The following is a 19,818-nucleotide window of genomic DNA, read 5'->3' as shown; positions in this document are numbered from 1 at the left end:
TCATTCGTTCGTTTGTTCGCGTTCGTTTGTTGTTATATGATGTTGTGTTGTGTGTTGTGGTGGAAATCCATGGAAACAAAGTGTTTTGTGTAGAGTAGAGTAATAATGATCATGGATAATTGATGATAATGATGATAATTATTGTGGTTGGTGGGTTGGGTTGGGTTGGTTTGGTTCATGAATAATAATTTTATAACAACATTGTGTTATCTGTAGTAATAGCAGTATATAGGTGGTGGTGGTGGTGGTGTGGGAACAACAAATCGATTGTTTCTATAAATCTACCTTCTATAAATACCCTTTTATAATGAATTCACATTATTTTTATACGTTTGTATGTCTCACCCGAAAATCAATATGAATATGAATTTACGGGGTGTATATATATATGCCGAGTTGTATGTATGCGAATAACAACACCTACTTACGATAAATAAATGTTTGTGTGTTTGATAGTCGTTAAAGATAATGAATGATCTATCACAATAAACAATGTTTTATAAATGAATGTTTGGTTGGTATGTTGATTGGATAAGGTTAAGGATAGGATAGAATGGTGATACAAAAAGCTATTATTTCTTACTATATATGATTATGGCATAAGATAGGTAAGGGTTGAGGGTTGTTGACCGACAATCAACTATTAATCCAACTTTTAAAAATTGTGGTTTGGCAATAAGAATAAGAATAATAATTATAGTGAGTGATATGTGAACCTAATAGTTTTACTGCTACTGTCTGTCTGTTTGTTTTGTGGAGATGGTATCGCAAGAGGAGGACAACACAACGAGGCCAGCGAAATTAATCATTCAGCAAAGGCACATCTAAATTTGGATTGGTTGTTGGCTTTTTTTTGTTTTTGTTTTTTTCTGAATTTGTTGACAGTAGTACTAATAAATCGGTATTTCGTTGTACAAATATGATGGTTGATGTATAGGTGTTTGTTGGATAGGTTTGAAACAACAAAAAAAACGATTGAATTATATACATACATTGATCAAAAAAAGATCCATGCAACGAGGAACACAAAAAAAAAAGAAATGAAATAAAAAAAAAGGAACACCAAACTAATAACTATTATCAAAAAATGAACAACATATATAAAAAGTCTGGTGGAGTCTGTGCTTTGTTATACGATACCTACATTATTATGTATTGGCTATTTACAACGTGCCGATAAATCTGTTCCAAGTTTGGTCAGTTTGTTTGTTTGTTTGGTTTAACACTTTAAAATATATTATTATTATTTTTATGAACACACCAAAGAGATAGATAGATATGTGTAGATGGATATATAGATATTAAAAAAGAATGAATTATTAGGTTTTAGGTTGGTGTGGTGGTTTGTTGATAGTCGAGGTGTGTGAGCAATGGAATGATAAATATTTGTGCTCTGAGCTTTAAAAGATCACACAATAAACAAATAAATAAATAAAGAATTATTATTATCCTTAGTATTGTTGATAAGAGAGCTCAACATTTTCGAAACATAAGAAGAACATCGTTGTTTGTTGTTGGAAGGAATAGGCCCCAATAAGCTAGACATACACCACAAAAGTAAATTAAGAATTTGTTTTTTTATACTGGATTGGGGCAGCACTAATTAGGGCGATGATGTAACATGCATAGGATGGATAATCAATAGTATTGTAAATTGGATAAGAAGAAGTTGGGTTGGTTGTGGTTGGTGAAGGGAAGTATACTCTCTGTCACATAGATAAAGATCATTGATCTTTATCATCGATGCTTGTTTGTTTTGAAATTGTTGATCAACTTGAGTTATATAGGCATATCTTACCAAGAATAAATGATGTTTAGTTTATATCTCTTTTCTCTATCTCTCTCTCTATCTCTTTTTGGTGTTATATATAAATGATCGGATCAATATCGATAAGTATGTACAAATAAATAAAATATAGATTAATAGCGCAACAAAAGGGTGATCATCTTGCAAACTTGCAGGTGTCATTCAATATCACAAAGTTGCTTTGCCTTGTTTCTTTTTCAAACAACCCTGAATGACTTGTTGTTAGAAAGACACAAGAAAGAACGGATCAAGAATCTCTGTAAAACTCAGATACGGAGGAAGTGCATGAACACACTGATCCCATCGAACCCCTCAGATCATCTTCTTTGAATTTCATTGCCCTTTTTTTAGTTTAGTTTCTGTTCTATCACGCGTCGTTGCAGTGAAAAAAGTTTGGACACCTCACCAAAAGGATAAAAGCAAATGCCTTGTCTGTGGACACATTCAACAAAATTAATTATTTATTTATTATAGTTCTTGTGATAGATAAATAAAAAATATGATATGATAAAAAACATGATGATGATATTTTATAATAAATGAATCAACTTATATTTATAAGATGATGGGATGATGATAATTGTTTTAGAAAAAGGTAACCCACAAAGCAAGTGTATCATCAGGTAGGGCTGATTTTTTGTAAAATCCAAGATTACCATCTTTATAGCAGAGTCTGACGTCTTCATATCCGTGACCACCATCCAATCCATGAACTTGAATGGCTTTACGATTGACGATGGTAAATCCAGCCGAATGGTCAATTGTAGTAAAACTAAAGATTTCACTCTCACCATCCTTTTGACCGAGTGTAACACTGTTTGTTGGTTCATCGTAAACAAGATATTTATCACCAGCGATACCATATGCCTTCAAACGGAACATGGTTGTATCGGCGATAACGACTGTCTCCAAAGTCCAGGCTTGTTTATCAAAGTAATCAAATTCAATCTTGTGACTGTCGAAATCATAAAACATTGGCAATACAGTCTTGCAAATGTCAAATAGAATGGTTTGTCAGCTGGATAGTTTGTAATATCACAAGTAAAAGTCTCGACAATCCACTAAAATAAATAATACGATAAATGTATAAAATGAATGTATTAAATAATAAAGTTGATTATTCCTTTTTTTTTTTTTTTTTTTTACTTACATTTTGTGAATATGAACTGTCGAGTGGTTTAACATCAACTCCCATGGAAGGGGCAGAGATAGATAAAGCACTGTTTGGGGGTACAGAACCACTATGCTATGCAATTGCAGGTCCAAAAATAGTTTTTAATAAAACAACATCGCTAATTCTTTTTCTTTTTCTTTTTCTTTTTCTATCTAATCTATCATTTAGCCTACAAATTTTCTCTTTCTCCACGTACGTATGCAAATAGGAACAAGGTTGTTACAAACTTTATTCCTTTTTACTTAATCTTTTTATTTTTTATTTTTTTTAAAATTTATCAATCTTTTTTAGCTCATCCAGCATGGTGGAGACTCAAAATTGGTATGTATACATATTAATTATATCATTCATTACTTTGAAAAGTTTGATTATTTATTATTTCATATATTACTTTATTTTTTAGAAAAGGATAACGGACAAGTGGTCCCTGACTTTTATTCCTTTGTAACAGGTGATTTACCACCAACCTATGTCTATTCAATTCCAAATCTCGATCAATACAAGTCCACTTACTTTGTAAAGTTTAGAAACCAATCTGTTCAAGGTTGCTGGTGCTGGTTCTCAATCTCCTTACAACCCATTGGAAGTACCCGAGTTTTGGACAGCCTCACCTCTCTCCACTGATGGTGGATACGATGTCGGGATTTACAACATTGTCAAATCTAAAGATGGTACCCAAACGAAAAGATATTTATCCTATTCGATTCTCGGAACCAATGGAATGTACTTGGCCTCTGACGATCTTCCGGACCAATGGACAGACAAGATGTGGACCATCAAGCAGATCAATCAATCCCCGGCCACAGTTACTTTGTACAATACAACTGGAAATGGACAAGCTTTAAAGAAACAAAGAAAGAAAGAAAGAAAGAAAGAAAGAAAGAAAGAAAGAATAATACAATGTCAGTTATGTATTTATTTGTTTATTTATTTGTACATCTGTGTATAAAGTGATATACTTACCATTTCTTACTGTCATTTTATCGATTGCCATAATTTGAATTTGTTTTGTTTGGTTAATAAATTACAACTAATGATTTGGCATGATTGATTGAGGGTCTCTATGTATTTATACTGTTTATAGTTGACTTGGTTGGGTATGAAAGTGTTGTCTGTGCAATTGTTTTGAATCCACGTGTTCTGTTATTATAGAAATAGTAATAATTGAACCAAGTGCACAAATGTGTTTGTTTGTAGGTCCCTGTCCAGGACACCTGTACATCTTCATCTTATCTTTGAATTGAAGATCACAGCTGCACGTGGAGCAAAAAAACAATGCCCAAACCAAATCCAAAGCTCCTTGTAAACTGTCAACACGTTTTCTATCACAAGGTTATCTTAACTCGTGTGCAATCTTGATATTTGTTCCCTCCCACTGCTTCATACATGTCACGAGATGAGTTGGGAAGAGATCTTTAGAAAAGAGTATAATAGAACAAGCTCAAGCATGATACTTCTGGGGGAATTTTTTATTTCATTTCGAAAATATTATTATTATTCTTGAATTACAACCTTTCAAGGTTTCAAAACAGTATCCTCACATGTGCACATCGTGACAAGCAAGGAAAGGGAATAAAGATTTGTTGGGTGTTTTTGTTTTGTTTTGTTTTGTTTTGTTTTGTTTTGTTTTGTTTTGTTTTGTTTTGTTTTGTTTTGTTTTGTTTTGTTTTGTGAAGAATGGAGTTTTTTAACTACTACCATTTACAATAGTACTACTGTTACCATTGTCGGTACTGGTAACAGGTATGAGAGATTTATTATTATTATTATCATCATCGGGGGTTGAAATGTTTGAAAATGCAATTGGATGTACTGCTAGTTTAATTCGATTGATTGAATTTTCTAAATATTGTTTTAATTCACTATCTGCACATTCAACAGTCTATAATATACAAAATACAAATTTGGTTAATAAATAGAATCAGTCTTTAATTATTATATAAATGATTATGATTACATACCAAATCCTCTAAATGAATTGAAGCATTTTTATCATCCAAATTAAATAAAAGTATTAATGGATTATCAGAATCTGGTTGCATTGGGCCAAATTGATGTTCTAATAGAGACTTAACTTCTGTAATCATTTCAATCTTTTGACTTTGTTTTCTTGATTTTGTCATGATCATTACATCTTGTTCTTCATCTTCTTCTTCTTCTTCTTGATCATCTGATTTTTCCTTTTTTACTTTAATTGTTTGACCATTTCCATTATTGATTGGTTCAGTATCGCCATTGTTGTTGTTGTTGTTGTTGTTGTTGTTCATTTCACCAACTCTTAAACTAAATGGGTTGGTTTCAATTTGTGAAATTAAAGCTATAACTGAATCTGAAATCATATCATTAACTGGATTTGATTCCCATTCAATAATAACATGAGTTGGTGCAAATAATGTAATTATAATTGAATTATAAATCTAAATTAAAAAAGGATAGTTAGTCTTGTTTTCTTTTTTGTTTTTGTTTTTTTTTTACCTTTAAAATTGGATTATTATTATTATTATTATTATTAATTGATTCTTGTTCTTTTACATCATCATATAATTGTTGAATTGTACTTTTTAATAATAAATAATTTTGGGCAAAGGGAATAGTCATTTTTTGTTTGATAATGTTTGTTTTGAGATTTGTGAAATTTTGAAGATCACCAGGTGCCATGATAGTGTGAGTGAAGTCTTTGATGACCAAAAGACCTTGGACAGATGTACCATTGGCAGGTGCAGAGTTGGCCATTTCACCAACGATTTTGGCCACCTTTTGTGGCTTGAATACCATACGAACACTCATTGAATTCTTTGGTGTCATGACATTGACGGTCTTGAATTTGGAGACGAGCGAGTGTTTGAGACGAGACATTTCATTGGCATCACCATGCACCAATACAATGTGTGGAGGATGAATGTCTTGGATAAACTCACTGGTCTGAAGGAAATCAGAGTGAGCAGAAAACGATACATAAGTGACCGACAGATTCAACGGTACATTGATACCATCCAAACGAGTAATCTCACTCGGTTCAGACATGATATGTTTGGCCAATGTACCTTCGACAGAGTAACCTGGAATGACCACACCATTTCTACGATCACTACACCATCTCTCAAACAATTGACGTGATAAACCACTTTGCAACATACCAGGACTTGCCATAAATACACATGGTCCATTATCATTAAAATTATCAATACCATTAATATCTTTAATATGTTTAAATATAAATGGATTTGATACTGCAAATTGTGCTCTAATTCTCTAAAAAATAAAATAGAAAAAGAAATAGAAGAGGAAGAGGTTAATAAAAATATGATACTTTGTGTTTGATTGTATCTTTTTGTTTGTTGTTTGATTGACATACTTCATTCATCATTTGAATATAGGTTTGATAAACCTTCATACACTTTTTAGCAAGTGCACTAGCATAATAAATTGGAATACCATGTAGTTCAGGATGAGCTATCCAATACTCATCGAGAATTAAAAGTAATTCTTGAGCACGACCCAAAGCAAATACAGGAATGAGACAACGACCACCACGACGAACAATTTCATGAATCGAGGTTGTAAAACGACGTTCTCTTTCGAGACGAGGCTCATGTACCTGCACACCATAGGTACTCTCGATAATGAGTACATCTACATCGACAGGAGGTGACTCTGCACCCATCAAATGACGATCTTCTTGTCTCGAGAAATCACCGGTATACAGAATACGTACACCGGCAATTTCAACCATAAACATGGCTGCACCCAACACATGACCTGCATTGTAACAACAGAATTTGATACCATTGTGTTCAATCTTTTGATGATAGTTGATATGTTCAATCTTGGGAAGACTTGCATTTAAATCTTGTTCATCGAATGGCATATCCTCTGCCACTGATATATTACTAACTTTGACATAATCCGAAAGCAATACCTTGTAAATCTTCTTGGTTGGATGTGTCATATATACCTTTCCTTTGAAATCTGTCTTTTGAACAAAGTATGGTACTGCTGCTGCATGATCTAAATGAAAACTAAACAAAGAAACAAGAAACAAACATTAGAGAACCTATATTATACATCTTTGTATATATATTATATATTATAGTACAACATACTGACTAACCAACAATAAATCGATATCATCTATATTACAATAAAGTTCAATAGAATCAAAGAAAGGTAAACTAGATAGACCAGAGTAAGCAGGATGTACACCACAATCAAACATGATAGTCTTTCCTTTATATTTGAGTAGTACACATGATCTACCTACTTCACTACCCGATCCTATTGGCATGATCTGCAAGATATCATCCTCTTCAGCATCACCTATATTTACTATTCCTCCACCCGATGTGACATTATAACTTCTCTTATGACTCATCCTACTAACCACTATCTACTACTACTAAATAAATGAATGAATGAATGATCTATCTTTTGATTCTTCTACAATGTGCTCATTCAACAACAAAATAGTTTCAACAAAACGCGAACTTCAAAAAATACAAAACTCAAAACAAATAATAATATTAAAATTATTTATTTCATTCGAATAATAATGAATTATATATATTGATTTTGAACTATAAAGTAACAAAGATTAGTAGATAGATAAGATGGACAGACAGATATCTGTATCAATCGAGTAATTGTTTTTAAAGTTGGAAAAATAAAGATGTTTACCACTCGTAAATATATTTTTTAACCCCACTAGATTTGTATATACTATAGTCAGTCATAAAAAAGTGATATAGAATATCAATTTAGTATACAATGATACTACTAAAACAAACTAAATTAATTTTTGTCAATGGAGGTAATTTATATTATTAATATAAATTGATTTATTTTTCGGAAATAGTATTATATTATTTATTATTTATTATTTATTATTATTTGTTTTGTTGTAGTTGTTGTTGGGTAGAGATAATTTATTGGACAAAATTTGTTGGATTAAAATAATAATAAGTATAATAATAAATAATAAATAATAATAGTTGGAAATGAATAAAATTCAATTATTCATTTTAATATTAACAGTATTGTTAGTCACTACTGATAATAGACATCGTAGGCCATATGTAACTGCATTAAAAATTAATAATAATAATAATAATAATAATAATCAATTATCTGTTGAATTACTACAACAACAACCACAACAACCACAAATCCAACACATTGATCAAACGATAGAAGAGATTGAAGAGGTATTGGCAGCAGACCAAGAACAAGGTGATGTTTTAGGTGATATAGATTCAGATATACCATCATGGAACCCTGTTGCAATTACAGGTGGGTCTTCTTCTTCTTCTTCAAGTTCAAATCAACATGCAACTCCACCACCACCTCCACCAGAAGGTTTAACTTCATTTGAAGAGACTATCACTTCCCCATCTTACTTCTCTTCAGGTCACCCTTTAACATCTAGTAGTGGTAGTGGTAGTAGTGGAGTATTGAGTGGAGCACCAAAAGCATCGACCACTGCCACTGTCACTCATCATGCTGCTGGAGGTAATGGTGAATCTGGCAATGAACCAAAAGGAACCATCGTATTAACATCCACACTCGATCCAACGTTTATCTCTGGTATCTCTACCACACTTGGTATGCATGGTCAATTTGAAGGTGATATTCCAGGTATTGGAGACACTGAAGCACATGTCAACGCCGATATTGAAAGTGATGCTGCTGCCTCTTCCAAATCAACAGACAATAGTAATATGATTGTAATGATCATATTATCATTACTTTCGACTTTGATGATTGTTAATCATTAATGGTTACACAACTTGCCAATAAATATATAAATATCTCTTTTTTTGTAATTATAGAATACTTGCTAGTTAGTTTCTACTTGTTCACCTTTCGAAAACTACGTCGACAACAGATCTACTACTTCCAACTCCTTTCTGGTTTGAAAGTCAATAGATTTATTTATTTATTTATTCTACCTTTTCAATTAATTGAAACATTAATAAAGAGAGAGAGTAGAGTGAGGTGCAGCTGACCTTTTAATTCTTTGATTTTTTTTGGGAGAAACAAAAGTTTTGGAGTGTGAGGGTTGATCTCTCAGATCATTCAATTTATTATTTTTTGTTGAATGAAACTTTGAATCTAGATCTTAACTTCTAGAGTGTATAAAATGCTTCAACTTAATTGATTCATTTTAATTATCAACAAAGATTAAATTATAACTATAACAATGGCAATTCAAATAACAAACATTGATAGAGACGATTGTACAAGTATCACCAAAGAAAGATTCTATGAATACTTAAAGGATAACAAACCAGTCATCTTTAGCAACCTTGCAAAGGATTGGACTGCTATTAATAAATGGACAAATGAATTCTTGGTTGGTTTGGTTGGTGATAAGCTTGTAGATGTCGATATGTGTACCTTTGGTTCAATGTCTGATATTCATAAACTTCCATTCTCTAAATACATTGATAATGCTGTCAATAATAATTGGGGTGATAAAAGTATGTACATAGTATAGTATATTATAGTATGGATAGGATAGATAGAGTAAAAGATACTTTATTATTACAATTATTAACAAACTATTATTTATTATTATTATTTATTCTTTTTTTTTTTTTGTTTAGCATCAACAACAGAGAAACCTTATCTACGTAATTTTTCATTATTGGATGAATTCCCACAATTGAGTGATGATGTAAAGAGTCAAACATTCTTTAATACCGATATACATAATATGATTGTTCGTGGTGCTTTTATTGGATCAAAGGACTCTGTTACCAAGATGCACTGTGATACCGGTGACAACTTGGTATGTGTTATTCGTGGTGCCAAAAAGATTGTCATGGTTGATCCAACTCAATCCAAGAAACTTGTCACTGCTCACCAAGACATGGATATCTCCATAGACGAACAAGACAACATTGGTCAACCAATCCAACAACATCCAGCATTCCAACAATTGGAAACTGTCTATGACTCTAACCTCAACCAAGGTGAAATGTTATTCATCCCTCTTGGTTGGATTCATTATGTTAGAAATCTTGATTTCACAATCTCTGTGTCTTGTTGGGGCAAGGAGATGATCATGTAAATTTTCAGAAAGAAATGTAAATTAACAAGTCCAATAAAATAACATCTCTATAAATAATAATAATTGTATAATACTATTATTAATCTTTTATTATTATAGTCTTGAAAAATAGATCATCATCACTTTTATCAATCAATCAATCAATTTAATTTCTAAAAAGATATTAATGGATCCTGGAAAGAACAATCACCAACATCTACACAGTCCAGTGGAATCATATTAGTCTATTGATTCAAATTATGTCAGAAAAAGTTGGGAAACACTTTTGATACTTGCATGTAGTAGTAATAAATAAAGTACTACTTTTTATACTATCTAATATTAGAATATTAGAATATTAGAATATTAGAATATTAGAACATCACACTATTTGAACTTTTATTTTGAATTGAGGAAAGAAAAAAAAAACAGACAAAGTAAAAAAAAAAGACAAAGTACAGAAAAAAAGGGGAAAATCAGTAAATTGAGATCAACATTATATTTTCTATCTAATAACTTACAGCTGGGGGGGGGACTTTCATATTTATGCAGGAAGGCCCTGTTAAGGTTAACTAGGTCGTGTCTACCCTCCCAATATGCACGATATCGGCAGGTAAAGGACGATAAATCCATGGCCTGTAATCTGCGGTTTGGTGTAAGATTCCCAATAAGAGAATATTCTTTGCAGCGCTCGAGTCTCTGTTGAAGAAATGATCACAAACTGGACAATATAGCCATTGCCATTTAGTTTTAAATGGCATTTCTGTCGCATTTGGGTTCTTTGACTTCCAGAGATCTTTGATCTGACTATCACAAAGAGACTTACCAAAACCATAATCGTGGGTCGAAACAGAGTTGCTTGTAGACTTGTTCCCATCCTTTTGACTATTGCTTTGATCTTGGTCCTTACAACGATCATTAGTAGTTGATGACGATTTTGACCTCTTTTTCTTATTTTTGCTAGCATCCCTTTTTTGTTTTTCAAAATTAAACTTGATGATAGCGTTGATAAGTTGGTCCTTTTTGCTGTTGGTAGCACCACCCTTACTATCCTTGTGAGAACCTCTTTTGTTTTTCCCTTTGGTTGGCTCTTCTTGTTGATAGTATTTGATAGAGTTTAGATTGCAAAACTCTATCAACTCCTTGACAGTCTTTTTGCTTAAAGAGAAAAGGGATTCCAATAGCATAGTTGGAGAGGGTGAAGTATTTTCAAGTGATATGAATACTTTTAGAGTTTCATTCATATCATCTGCCAATTGAGACACTTTCAGAGTTGAATCATTCTCTTTGTCCGCCAATTGAGCCTTGGAGCATTGACAATTGTAATCAGTCAATTTGCAACCATCACATAACTTGGAATCCTTTCCTTGCCAACGAACACCATTGTCTGAAAACGTGGAGGATATGGGTGCACCAACAACATGGGTCTTTTCAAAAGATTCTGGCAACACATTTTTAACCTTTTGGTGTTTAGCTTTTTCTAGGAACTTGTTGTTGTTGGTAGAATGAATTTTGGAGGCACATGCATTATGAATCTTGGAAAAAAAAATATTAATGAATGGCCATTTCGAGGGTTGATCTAAAAATTCAATTATTAAAACACACATACTTTGGAGGTATTAAATTCATTGACAAGACGTGCCTTGTAACCCATATTCAAAAACAGTCTGAGTAGTGTCTTTGATGTACAACCAGTTCTACCACCACCTCGGGATCCACGGAAAAAATCAGACCCTCCAATATCTATAAAAAGAAAGAAGATTAATAACAAATAATAATAAATGGTTTGAAGAAATAAAAAAAACATACAAATCACTATTCTATTTTTCGGGATTGTTGTTGGTGGTACAAAGCTCTTTGCATAGGCATATTGGGCGCGCTTCTTGTCAATGTTCCTGTTCTTGTCCATGGTCTGAAACGTATAGGACGTCACTACTTGGGAATAAAGACGACATTGATCCCTATGGGTAATTCTTTCATACTCTATTCGTCTCAATACAGATTCTACATTGAATAAAGTATCTAGGAATTAAAAAAAAAGTTAGTTTATAAATATTAATATTATAATATATAGGTGGTATAGACAATGAATATTTAAAATAACACTTACCAAAGGTATTATAGGTTGGCAATCCACTTTCAAATTTGGACAGGACCGGGGTCTTTTTGTAGTTTTGTTGTCTTGCCAGAAGACGGTCAGTGCCCATGAGGTTGTAATAAGATGCCACTGAAACCACTCGAGCACGATTCATAGAGTCTACAATCGTGCATTTTGACCTTCCAGGATCAATTCCGATATAAAGATAATTGCCACGGTTGTTTTCCCTCATAACTTTCCATTTGCTTCGGCGCCTTCTACACATTCCAGAGTGATAAAAATCTCTCTTTGCTCTTATATGTTTCTCTTCATCTTTGTAAACGCACTTTTCATTTTTTACAAAAGGTTTAGAGTAGGAGGAGTAGGAGAATGAGTGTGAGGGGAGTGAGGTATAGGTCAAGGATGAGGTATCGGTGGAAGAGGGTGGGGTATCGGATGAGGACGGGGTGGTTGAGGTATCGGTCAAGGATGAGGTATCGGTGGAAGAGGGTGGAGTTGAGGTATCGGATGAGGATGAAGTGGGTGGGGCATCGGTCAAGGATGGGGAAGAGGGGAGTGAGATATCGGTCAAGGGTGAGGAAGAGGTGGGCAAGTAGGAGGACGGAGATGGGGACGAGGTGGAAGCGAGACACCTTTGCACGGCTTTTTTGAGGGTTTCCAACGTCATGAAGAACCAATAGTCTGTCAAAGGGATTTTTTTTTCTCTCGCATAGGCCAGTATATCTTTTTTCGATTTTGATTCCTCTAGATCAAACTGTTCAATTTTTTGTTCTGACCATATTTGAAACCCAAGGACCGATTTCAACAAAACACATTCAACTTGAAGACGATCTTCTTTGATATTCTCTACGTCGATTTTGCGGGATGTGGCCTCTTCAACTAGATGTTCCAACGTCCATTGTTTAAGTGAAGGAAAATCTTTTGTTTTGTTACTTAGATTTGGGCGTTTGGTGGTCTTTTGATTGGAGGACGAAGAGGAGGATGATGAAGATGAGGTGGATGATAAGGACGACGAGGAAGACGAGGCAGATGATGAGGATGACGTGGATGATAAGGACGTGGAGGAGGACGAGGAGGACGGGGGCAAGGATGATGAAGATGACGAGGCAGATGATGAAGATGACGTGGATGATAAGGACGTGGAGGAGAAGGAGGACGAGGCAGACGAGGGGGAATTCGATTTAAATGTTTGAACTGGGTCAAATTGAGATACCTTTGGAGCCATTTTGTAGATATCATGAGCAATCAAAATATAGGCTGCTGTTATGTGCAACGCAAACATGACTGATGGATGCGGGGCGATAGCAATGAGCCTTTTAGGATTTATCCTACTTACATCCACCTCTTTGTCCTCGGTTGTGCCTTTGGCTTTATCTAAAATGGTGTGATAAGATTCTTGACTATAGTCAACCATTTCGTAATCCAAAGGATTGGCATTAAAAGCCTCTTTGGCTGCCTTGCAAGGGAATTGTCCACAAACAATAATGAGCTTGGACGTTGTCATTGAAAAATGCTTCATTAATTCCTTCACCATGATTTCATGTTTGATTTCATTTTCAAATCCGCCAGTAGACGAGTCGTGGACAAAGGGATATGCATCACGAATTCTAAATTGCATCGAGGGATCGGATGTAGTTTTAATAAGATTGAATAGGTTCCGCATGGAGGGTGCAATTCCTGACCTGTTACTGTTGAGTGCTATCGAGGTGGTGTTGAGAGCCTCGTGTAGAAAAATCTCCACATGGGGTGATTCAGGTTGGTCAAATTTGACGAGTCGATGATTGATTTCGGCAATTAATGGTACTGGTGGAGGGAATAGATCATCCTTTGAATCAAAGGGTGGCATTTTTTCAAATGCATTCCTTTTTAGTTGAATATCAACCGAGTACAGATCCATCAGGTCACCACATAAATCCAATCTTTTTTCATGTTCCGATAGAATAGGAATGGTCGCATCACATTGTTCGCACACCATAGGCAAATCTTTAAGTGAGTGGGATGACAAACAATTGGCACAGATAATATCTCTATCCTTGACTTTGGGAATGTTTGGTTTCAACCCAACTTGTTTTGCCACAAAACAAGCATAGTGGGGATGGTTGTATGAATATGAATGGTTCTTTTCCATTTCTTCTACTTGTTTACATTTCCATGATTCATCATCATCATCGTCGTCGTCATCGGAATCATCCATGGGTGTGCCATCTTGACCGTTTTTTTGAGAGACCAAACTTTGCTCTGGAAAAGATTCTTCTAATTTTTGTCTCTTTTTCAAATGGTATGGCAAGAGACGGCTATTCATGGATATTTGCACATCAGAAACTACTTTTTCATTTGCACCTATATAAAGATTAAAATTAAATATTAGTAAAATGAATGGGTCGTAAAAGATAATAATGCTTTAAAACAATGACATTTACTTTTTGTTTGGAACCAGATATGGCTGGGAACGTTGGTTGTCACCATCATCGCCCTTTGATTGATTAGGACCGACATTTTTTGGTTATAAATGTAACCAATATTGTCTCTTTCGTAATCATTAAAGTTGGGGTGAATTGTTTTTGTTGACCCGTTGAAATCGAATGGGTTGTCTTTTACATACGGTGATTGCAAATAATCGCAGAGGACTGATTTTCCAACAAATCCAATCGTATAGTAACGAAAAAGAAACGATTTTTTTGTTGAAGCAAGAGACTTTGGCATCCATTTCCTTGGCTCATTTCTCTTCACCTTTGGGCTGTCATTGAATAGTTTCTTGAGAGTTCCTTTCAGTGTTGGCAATGAACAACAGTACCAATCATATTCGATTTTAATAGTGCTAGTAGGTAAAGATAACCATTTTAAAATGCTAACTTGACTGGATTTGCTGTAGTCAAAGTCTTCTTTAAAATCTATTTGCAAGCGTTTTACCATGTCTTGCCATAAAACCAATTTCAATCTTTTAATATTTTCCTCTTCTTGGACTCGTGTATCAATGTTTGGGGATTCGATATCTCTAAGTTCCAATTGTCGATTAAGATCCTCCAATTTAAAATCTTTAAAATCAGGGAATTTTTCTAACTTTATATCCACAATCTCACTACGAGGTCTACCTCTTTTTTTTTTTGATGATGGGGATGGAGATGTAGTTGTATCAGACGAAGAGGATGGTGATGTTGTTGTATCAGACGAAGAGGATGGTGATATTGTTACATCAGACAAAGAGGATGGTGATGTTGTTACATCAGACGAAGAGGATGGTGATATTGTTACATCTGACGATGAAGGAAAAGAAGCCAAGTGCGAAGCTTTGAGGATCTCAATTTCCTTGTCGAAAAACTTAAATCTATCCAATGGATAGCCACTTTCCAATGGATGACCAATTTCTTTTTCCAAATTAGGTAATATTTTTGAAATATACCTTAATATTTTGTGTTTGTCGGTCAAACCAAGGGACATATCTATTCCAGAGTTGACGATTATACTGACAAACAACTCTATCGAGAATGGGATAAAAGTACTGTTGAATCTATAGATAAAAAAGAGGATTAGTTTTAAAAATATAAAAAAAAGATATTGGTCAATTGTTTTATACATACTTTGCTTGTGGTGCAAAGCTATTCAATGCGAAAGGAGTAGTTTTTATCGTCTCCAAATCGGACGTCATGAGGGATTTCAATCCTGTAGGGTCATATCCTTTTGGAAACTTGTATCCATTTGATTCACAAAAATCCATTAAAGATGGATATTGATCTTTTGTCAACTTTGAAAAATCGATTGAATTGTCCTCTCTATAGAAAAAAAAATAAGATTACAAAAAAAGCATTTGATTAGTTAATTATAATGAAAATAATAAAAAATAACAAAAGATATAATAATAATAATAGTTACGGATTAATTATATTTTCCAAATTTAGCATTTTCAATCTATTCAATTGGAGGGTATTTAACCCACTCCAGGCACTTATTGATGTTGATGATTGGATCAACGCTTCCAACTTTGATGAGAGTTCAGATTGTAAATAATCACCAGATATATGTTCTTCAACCTTTAATTTCTTTACATTTTTGCTATCAATCTCTAAATCTGTGGCCAAATTTGATATTGAATAAACAGATCCATCAAAATTGATTTCATCAAAGTTTTCAGGCCTTTTGTCACCCAAAAACTGTTTCTTCTTTTTTTTTTCCTTGGGAATGGCTGGCTCTTGATTTTGCTTGGCCTCTCTTTCCTCTTTTAATTTTGACCTTTTCTTTTCGCATTCCAAATTATGATCTATAATGATAAATGTAATAAATGTTAGAGAGGTTTAAAATTAAAAAAAAAAAAGGTTTGACAGGCCTGTCACTGCATAGAGAGAGCTTCTTGCTATCAATGGAGGTATCAAAGATCACTCTAATCTCTGCAATAATTAATACGCGCTGTATTACAATTATACTCTATAAATTCTATCTCTCTCTCCACAATGAGGCAAAAGAGATAGGTGATGCGTTGATTGGATAATGAAAACAAAAAAGAAATGGTGTAAAAGCAATGATTGTAATGTTTTGCATTATCGATCTGATGGAAAGACTGGGACCAACAATGAGGCGAGTGGTTAGATGGGTGGTGCATCTCGATAATAAAAACAAATATAATCAAAACAAGAAAGGGTAAAAGAGGAGCAATGGTAGTGATTGATTGCAGTATCTGATGGAAAGTTAAGTGGTAAAGAAAGTTTGTCGGATAGGAGAGTGGATCAAACGAACAACAAAAAGGATGCAGAGCGATAAAGAGTGGTAGATTGGTACTTGATTTGGATCAAAAAGGATTATATAATTTATGAGTGAACACAAGAGGTCAATGATATGTAAAGATGAACTTGGCCAACAATGAGTAGTTAAAAGGAAAGAGATGGGTGGTGCATTGATTGGTAAACCAATGAAAACAAAAGATAATCAAAAAGAAATGGTGTAAAAGAGGAGTAATGATAGTGATGTGTGGGTTCTTACACTAAAAGTGTAACTATAAACAATACTCGCTGTATTCTATCTATTGATAATGTTGTGTTGAGTGTGCGATGTTATTTAATAGTTTAATATACATTCTCTAAATTTGGTTTCTGTGAGTTGTTCGAGATGAAAAAAAAAATGAAAATATTAAAAAAAAAAAAAGATCTGATCGACACTCCGCAAACTGCCCCTTTTGACGTGTATGAGAAAAAGATAAACAAAATGAGAGATCGAGTTACATGAACCGACGCAAGAAGATATTTAAAAAAAACCTGTGATGGTGTTAATATCAATGACATACCTTTTAATGGTTGAGATGAAAATATTAGTTTGAGAGCTTGGTACCCTTCACCGATATCACCATCATCTATTTTGGCAAGTATATCCTCCAGAAGATCCGACACCAACTTGGACTCGTGGTGGAATGAATATGTTTCGGTCATCTTGACGGTCTAAAGCACTCTCCACCATCCTTTTGCAGGTCTCGGCCACCTCGGCCGAGTAACTATTGCAAATGGAGTTGGCAAAGGCGGTTTTATAAGAGTGGCAACAGCCAATTGGATTCAGATCTGGGTCAAGGAGTGCATATCGGAGGATTTGATATTTTGCAACCATCTCGTCTACCTTGAGTTTGGCAAATGTTCTCGATAGCATTTTGTTGAAGATTTTCTCTTTTGCTTGGACATCTTGTGCAGAATTCTGTAAAGAGTAAACAAAGAATAAAATAAAAATTAATTTATTATTACACATCATAACTGTCACAGACTGTTATACATACATAATCTCTTGGACTATTACTGCTTTTGCGTGTGTCTATGTCCATCACCTTTGAGATGATGGCCTCCACAATTAGAGAATCCCATCGAATCGGCAAAGTCAACCGATTTTCCATTTTTTCATATAATTCATTTGTTTTGTTCTTTGAAAGAACACTCATGTCGTAATACTTTGGTATTACTTTTTCGAGTTCTTGTCGGGACAAACTAAACACTAAAAATGGTAAAATACATGAAATCGATCAATTAGTTCATGAACTTATCTGAATGATTCATGTTCAAAAAAAAAAAAAGGTTGATGATATCTTACTGTTATTAAAGTCGTATACAAATATTAAAAAAAATTGGCCTACTAACCTCTTAACAGAGTGATAGTATCTTGCATATTGGCCGAGATGTGTCACAAACAAGTTTTGTTCGTTATTCCACTTCTTACCCATGAGACGATCGAGAGGGTATTGAGTTGTTCTTGTCTCTGTTGCGGATGGAAGTGGGCCATTCATGATGACCACTGTGCGATAGTGAACCTCAATTAGAAGCTTCCTATATAAAAAATATATAAAGGTAATACAATATAGCAGAAAGATAATGAATTGAAGAAAAGATAGATAAAATGAATAATGATGTGATGAGAAAAAAGAACACTTTAAATAGAGAACATTGGAGCTTGATGAATAATATTTTATTTTAAACAAATGTTTTCTTGTCTTTGTTGATTACCAACAAAAAGTGAGGGTGATACATATACAGATGGGGTTGTGTCCCAATGATATCATAATCGTATGGTGGTTTCTTAATACCCGAACTGTGTCATCACCACCGTTTAATGGGGGCATTCATGATGCCTAGGTGAGCCACAGCAGCACGATCATTTATGATTTAACATATGAGTGAGGGGGATAAGGAGGAGGATAGGGGGGTGGTAGTCATGGTTGGATATGATCACCAAAGCACGATCATTCTTTGATGTAACCGTCAGATTATGGGCGTGTTGATTCACTATATGAGTGAGGCGGATAAGGAGGAGGATGGGGGGTGCGGATTAGGCTCATTATATGAACCAAGATCTAAAATGGAAGAGAAGAGGAGGAGGGAGAGGGGGTGTAAGATACCAAATCAGGGCACAATTCCAGGTGGTTTCTTCTTTTTGATAGGATCCATTAATAACCACAGAGAGGGGCTATTTGCTGTTGTTGTTTTGAAACAAATGTTCAAACCTCGCAATGTATCAGGTCAGTCACCTACGGCACGCATAAAGATCGCACTATCTCATGAGAAAAAAAATTTAAAAAAAAAAATTAAAAAAAAAAGTGTAGAATCAATAAACAAACAATTAATTATTTAATTAAATTGATAATATCTTTATTTAATGAATTATCAATATTATAGATATATTTTTATCTTTATTTTAAGCATATTAATCATGAGTAAACTATCAGTGCATCAGCAGCAGCATCAGTATCAGTACCATTATTACCAATAACAACAATCTCTGCATCACCAGCAGCAGCAGCAGCAACAACAACAACAACAACAACACCTCCAACAGTCTACCAACGATTAATTGGCGACCGTGTTAAACCAACATTCCCATTAAGACAAGTGCAACGCATTAGAAATAAAACGTCATTCCTGTTGAGAAGACATACAAATGGCGACGAAGTACTACAAGCAGAGGTTCATCAACACAAGTAGTATAGGGTAACAAGTTAAATTAAATCTCAATCATCATCGTCATTTGATGGATGATGTCTGTCTCGAATGAATGAATGAATTTAACTTTAGGATGGGTCTCGCGCAGTACAATACAAGTAGTAAATATGAGAACACAGTACAGCACAGCACTATCATGTCATGAAGAGAATTAATTAATTTTGGAGGGAGAATTTTCATTCATCATCATCATGACACCAACAACAATAACCATCGATCGATTAGATTCAT

At 34.1% G+C, this 19,818-nt stretch overlaps 9 protein-coding genes across 9 annotated transcripts; 5 read left to right on the top strand and 4 right to left on the bottom strand.

Moving 5' to 3' along the window:
* Positions 1 to 357: 357 nt before the first annotated feature.
* Positions 358 to 2,297, top strand: DFA_09746 (uncharacterized protein; the record flags this gene model as incomplete). Its single annotated transcript, XM_004352347.1, has 4 exons — positions 358 to 398; positions 1,109 to 1,204; positions 1,456 to 1,506; positions 2,282 to 2,297. 4 exons carry the CDS (start codon positions 358 to 360, stop codon positions 2,295 to 2,297), a joined length of 204 nt encoding a protein of 67 aa, XP_004352399.1.
* A 95-nt stretch (positions 2,298 to 2,392) lies between these two features.
* On the bottom strand, positions 2,393 to 2,689 carry DFA_09745 (uncharacterized protein; the record flags this gene model as incomplete). The annotated part of the gene is made up of 1 exon (XM_004352346.1): positions 2,393 to 2,689. One exon carries the CDS (start codon positions 2,687 to 2,689, stop codon positions 2,393 to 2,395), a length of 297 nt encoding a protein of 98 aa, XP_004352398.1.
* Positions 2,690 to 2,813: 124 nt separating this feature from the next.
* DFA_09744 (uncharacterized protein) lies at positions 2,814 to 4,133 on the top strand (the record flags this gene model as incomplete). Its single annotated transcript, XM_004352345.1, has 5 exons — positions 2,814 to 2,832; positions 3,273 to 3,302; positions 3,385 to 3,497; positions 3,526 to 3,892; positions 4,066 to 4,133. 5 exons carry the CDS (start codon positions 2,814 to 2,816, stop codon positions 4,131 to 4,133), a joined length of 597 nt encoding a protein of 198 aa, XP_004352397.1.
* Positions 4,134 to 4,668: 535 nt separating this feature from the next.
* cpsf3 (beta-lactamase domain-containing protein) lies at positions 4,669 to 7,353 on the bottom strand (the record flags this gene model as incomplete). Its single annotated transcript, XM_004352344.1, has 5 exons — positions 4,669 to 4,863; positions 4,943 to 5,398; positions 5,457 to 6,233; positions 6,337 to 7,000; positions 7,085 to 7,353. The coding sequence occupies 5 exons, from the start codon at positions 7,351 to 7,353 to the stop codon at positions 4,669 to 4,671; spliced, it is 2,361 nt and encodes a 786-aa protein (XP_004352396.1).
* A 622-nt stretch (positions 7,354 to 7,975) lies between these two features.
* On the top strand, positions 7,976 to 9,116 carry DFA_09742 (uncharacterized protein; the record flags this gene model as incomplete). The annotated part of the gene is made up of 3 exons (XM_004352343.1): positions 7,976 to 8,690; positions 8,807 to 8,895; positions 9,108 to 9,116. The coding sequence occupies 3 exons, from the start codon at positions 7,976 to 7,978 to the stop codon at positions 9,114 to 9,116; spliced, it is 813 nt and encodes a 270-aa protein (XP_004352395.1).
* Positions 9,117 to 9,177: 61 nt separating this feature from the next.
* jcdA (transcription factor jumonji) lies at positions 9,178 to 10,199 on the top strand (the record flags this gene model as incomplete). The annotated part of the gene is made up of 3 exons (XM_004352342.1): positions 9,178 to 9,457; positions 9,584 to 9,952; positions 10,150 to 10,199. 3 exons carry the CDS (start codon positions 9,178 to 9,180, stop codon positions 10,197 to 10,199), a joined length of 699 nt encoding a protein of 232 aa, XP_004352394.1.
* A 402-nt stretch (positions 10,200 to 10,601) lies between these two features.
* On the bottom strand, positions 10,602 to 14,834 carry DFA_09740 (uncharacterized protein; the record flags this gene model as incomplete). Its single annotated transcript, XM_004352341.1, has 6 exons — positions 10,602 to 11,564; positions 11,639 to 11,772; positions 11,839 to 12,051; positions 12,140 to 14,110; positions 14,273 to 14,467; positions 14,726 to 14,834. The coding sequence occupies 6 exons, from the start codon at positions 14,832 to 14,834 to the stop codon at positions 10,602 to 10,604; spliced, it is 3,585 nt and encodes a 1,194-aa protein (XP_004352393.1).
* A 133-nt stretch (positions 14,835 to 14,967) lies between these two features.
* DFA_09739 (uncharacterized protein) lies at positions 14,968 to 18,688 on the bottom strand (the record flags this gene model as incomplete). Its single annotated transcript, XM_004352340.1, has 9 exons — positions 14,968 to 15,009; positions 15,038 to 15,635; positions 15,706 to 15,897; positions 16,058 to 16,382; positions 17,400 to 17,465; positions 17,605 to 17,797; positions 17,877 to 18,088; positions 18,311 to 18,417; positions 18,675 to 18,688. 9 exons carry the CDS (start codon positions 18,686 to 18,688, stop codon positions 14,968 to 14,970), a joined length of 1,749 nt encoding a protein of 582 aa, XP_004352392.1.
* A 189-nt stretch (positions 18,689 to 18,877) lies between these two features.
* On the top strand, positions 18,878 to 19,569 carry DFA_09738 (uncharacterized protein; the record flags this gene model as incomplete). The annotated part of the gene is made up of 2 exons (XM_004352339.1): positions 18,878 to 19,083; positions 19,314 to 19,569. The coding sequence occupies 2 exons, from the start codon at positions 18,878 to 18,880 to the stop codon at positions 19,567 to 19,569; spliced, it is 462 nt and encodes a 153-aa protein (XP_004352391.1).
* Between the last annotated feature and the right edge of the window lie 249 nt (positions 19,570 to 19,818).

The sequence above is a fragment of the Cavenderia fasciculata genome, assembly GCF_000203815.1.
Source record: "Cavenderia fasciculata unplaced genomic scaffold Scf_EU5ZYIE01EUG8B-5, whole genome shotgun sequence".
NCBI lineage: Eukaryota > Evosea > Eumycetozoa > Acytosteliales > Cavenderiaceae > Cavenderia > Cavenderia fasciculata.
Note: the sequence above shows the minus strand (reverse complement) of the source record. Positions and strands in the feature narration are given on the sequence as shown.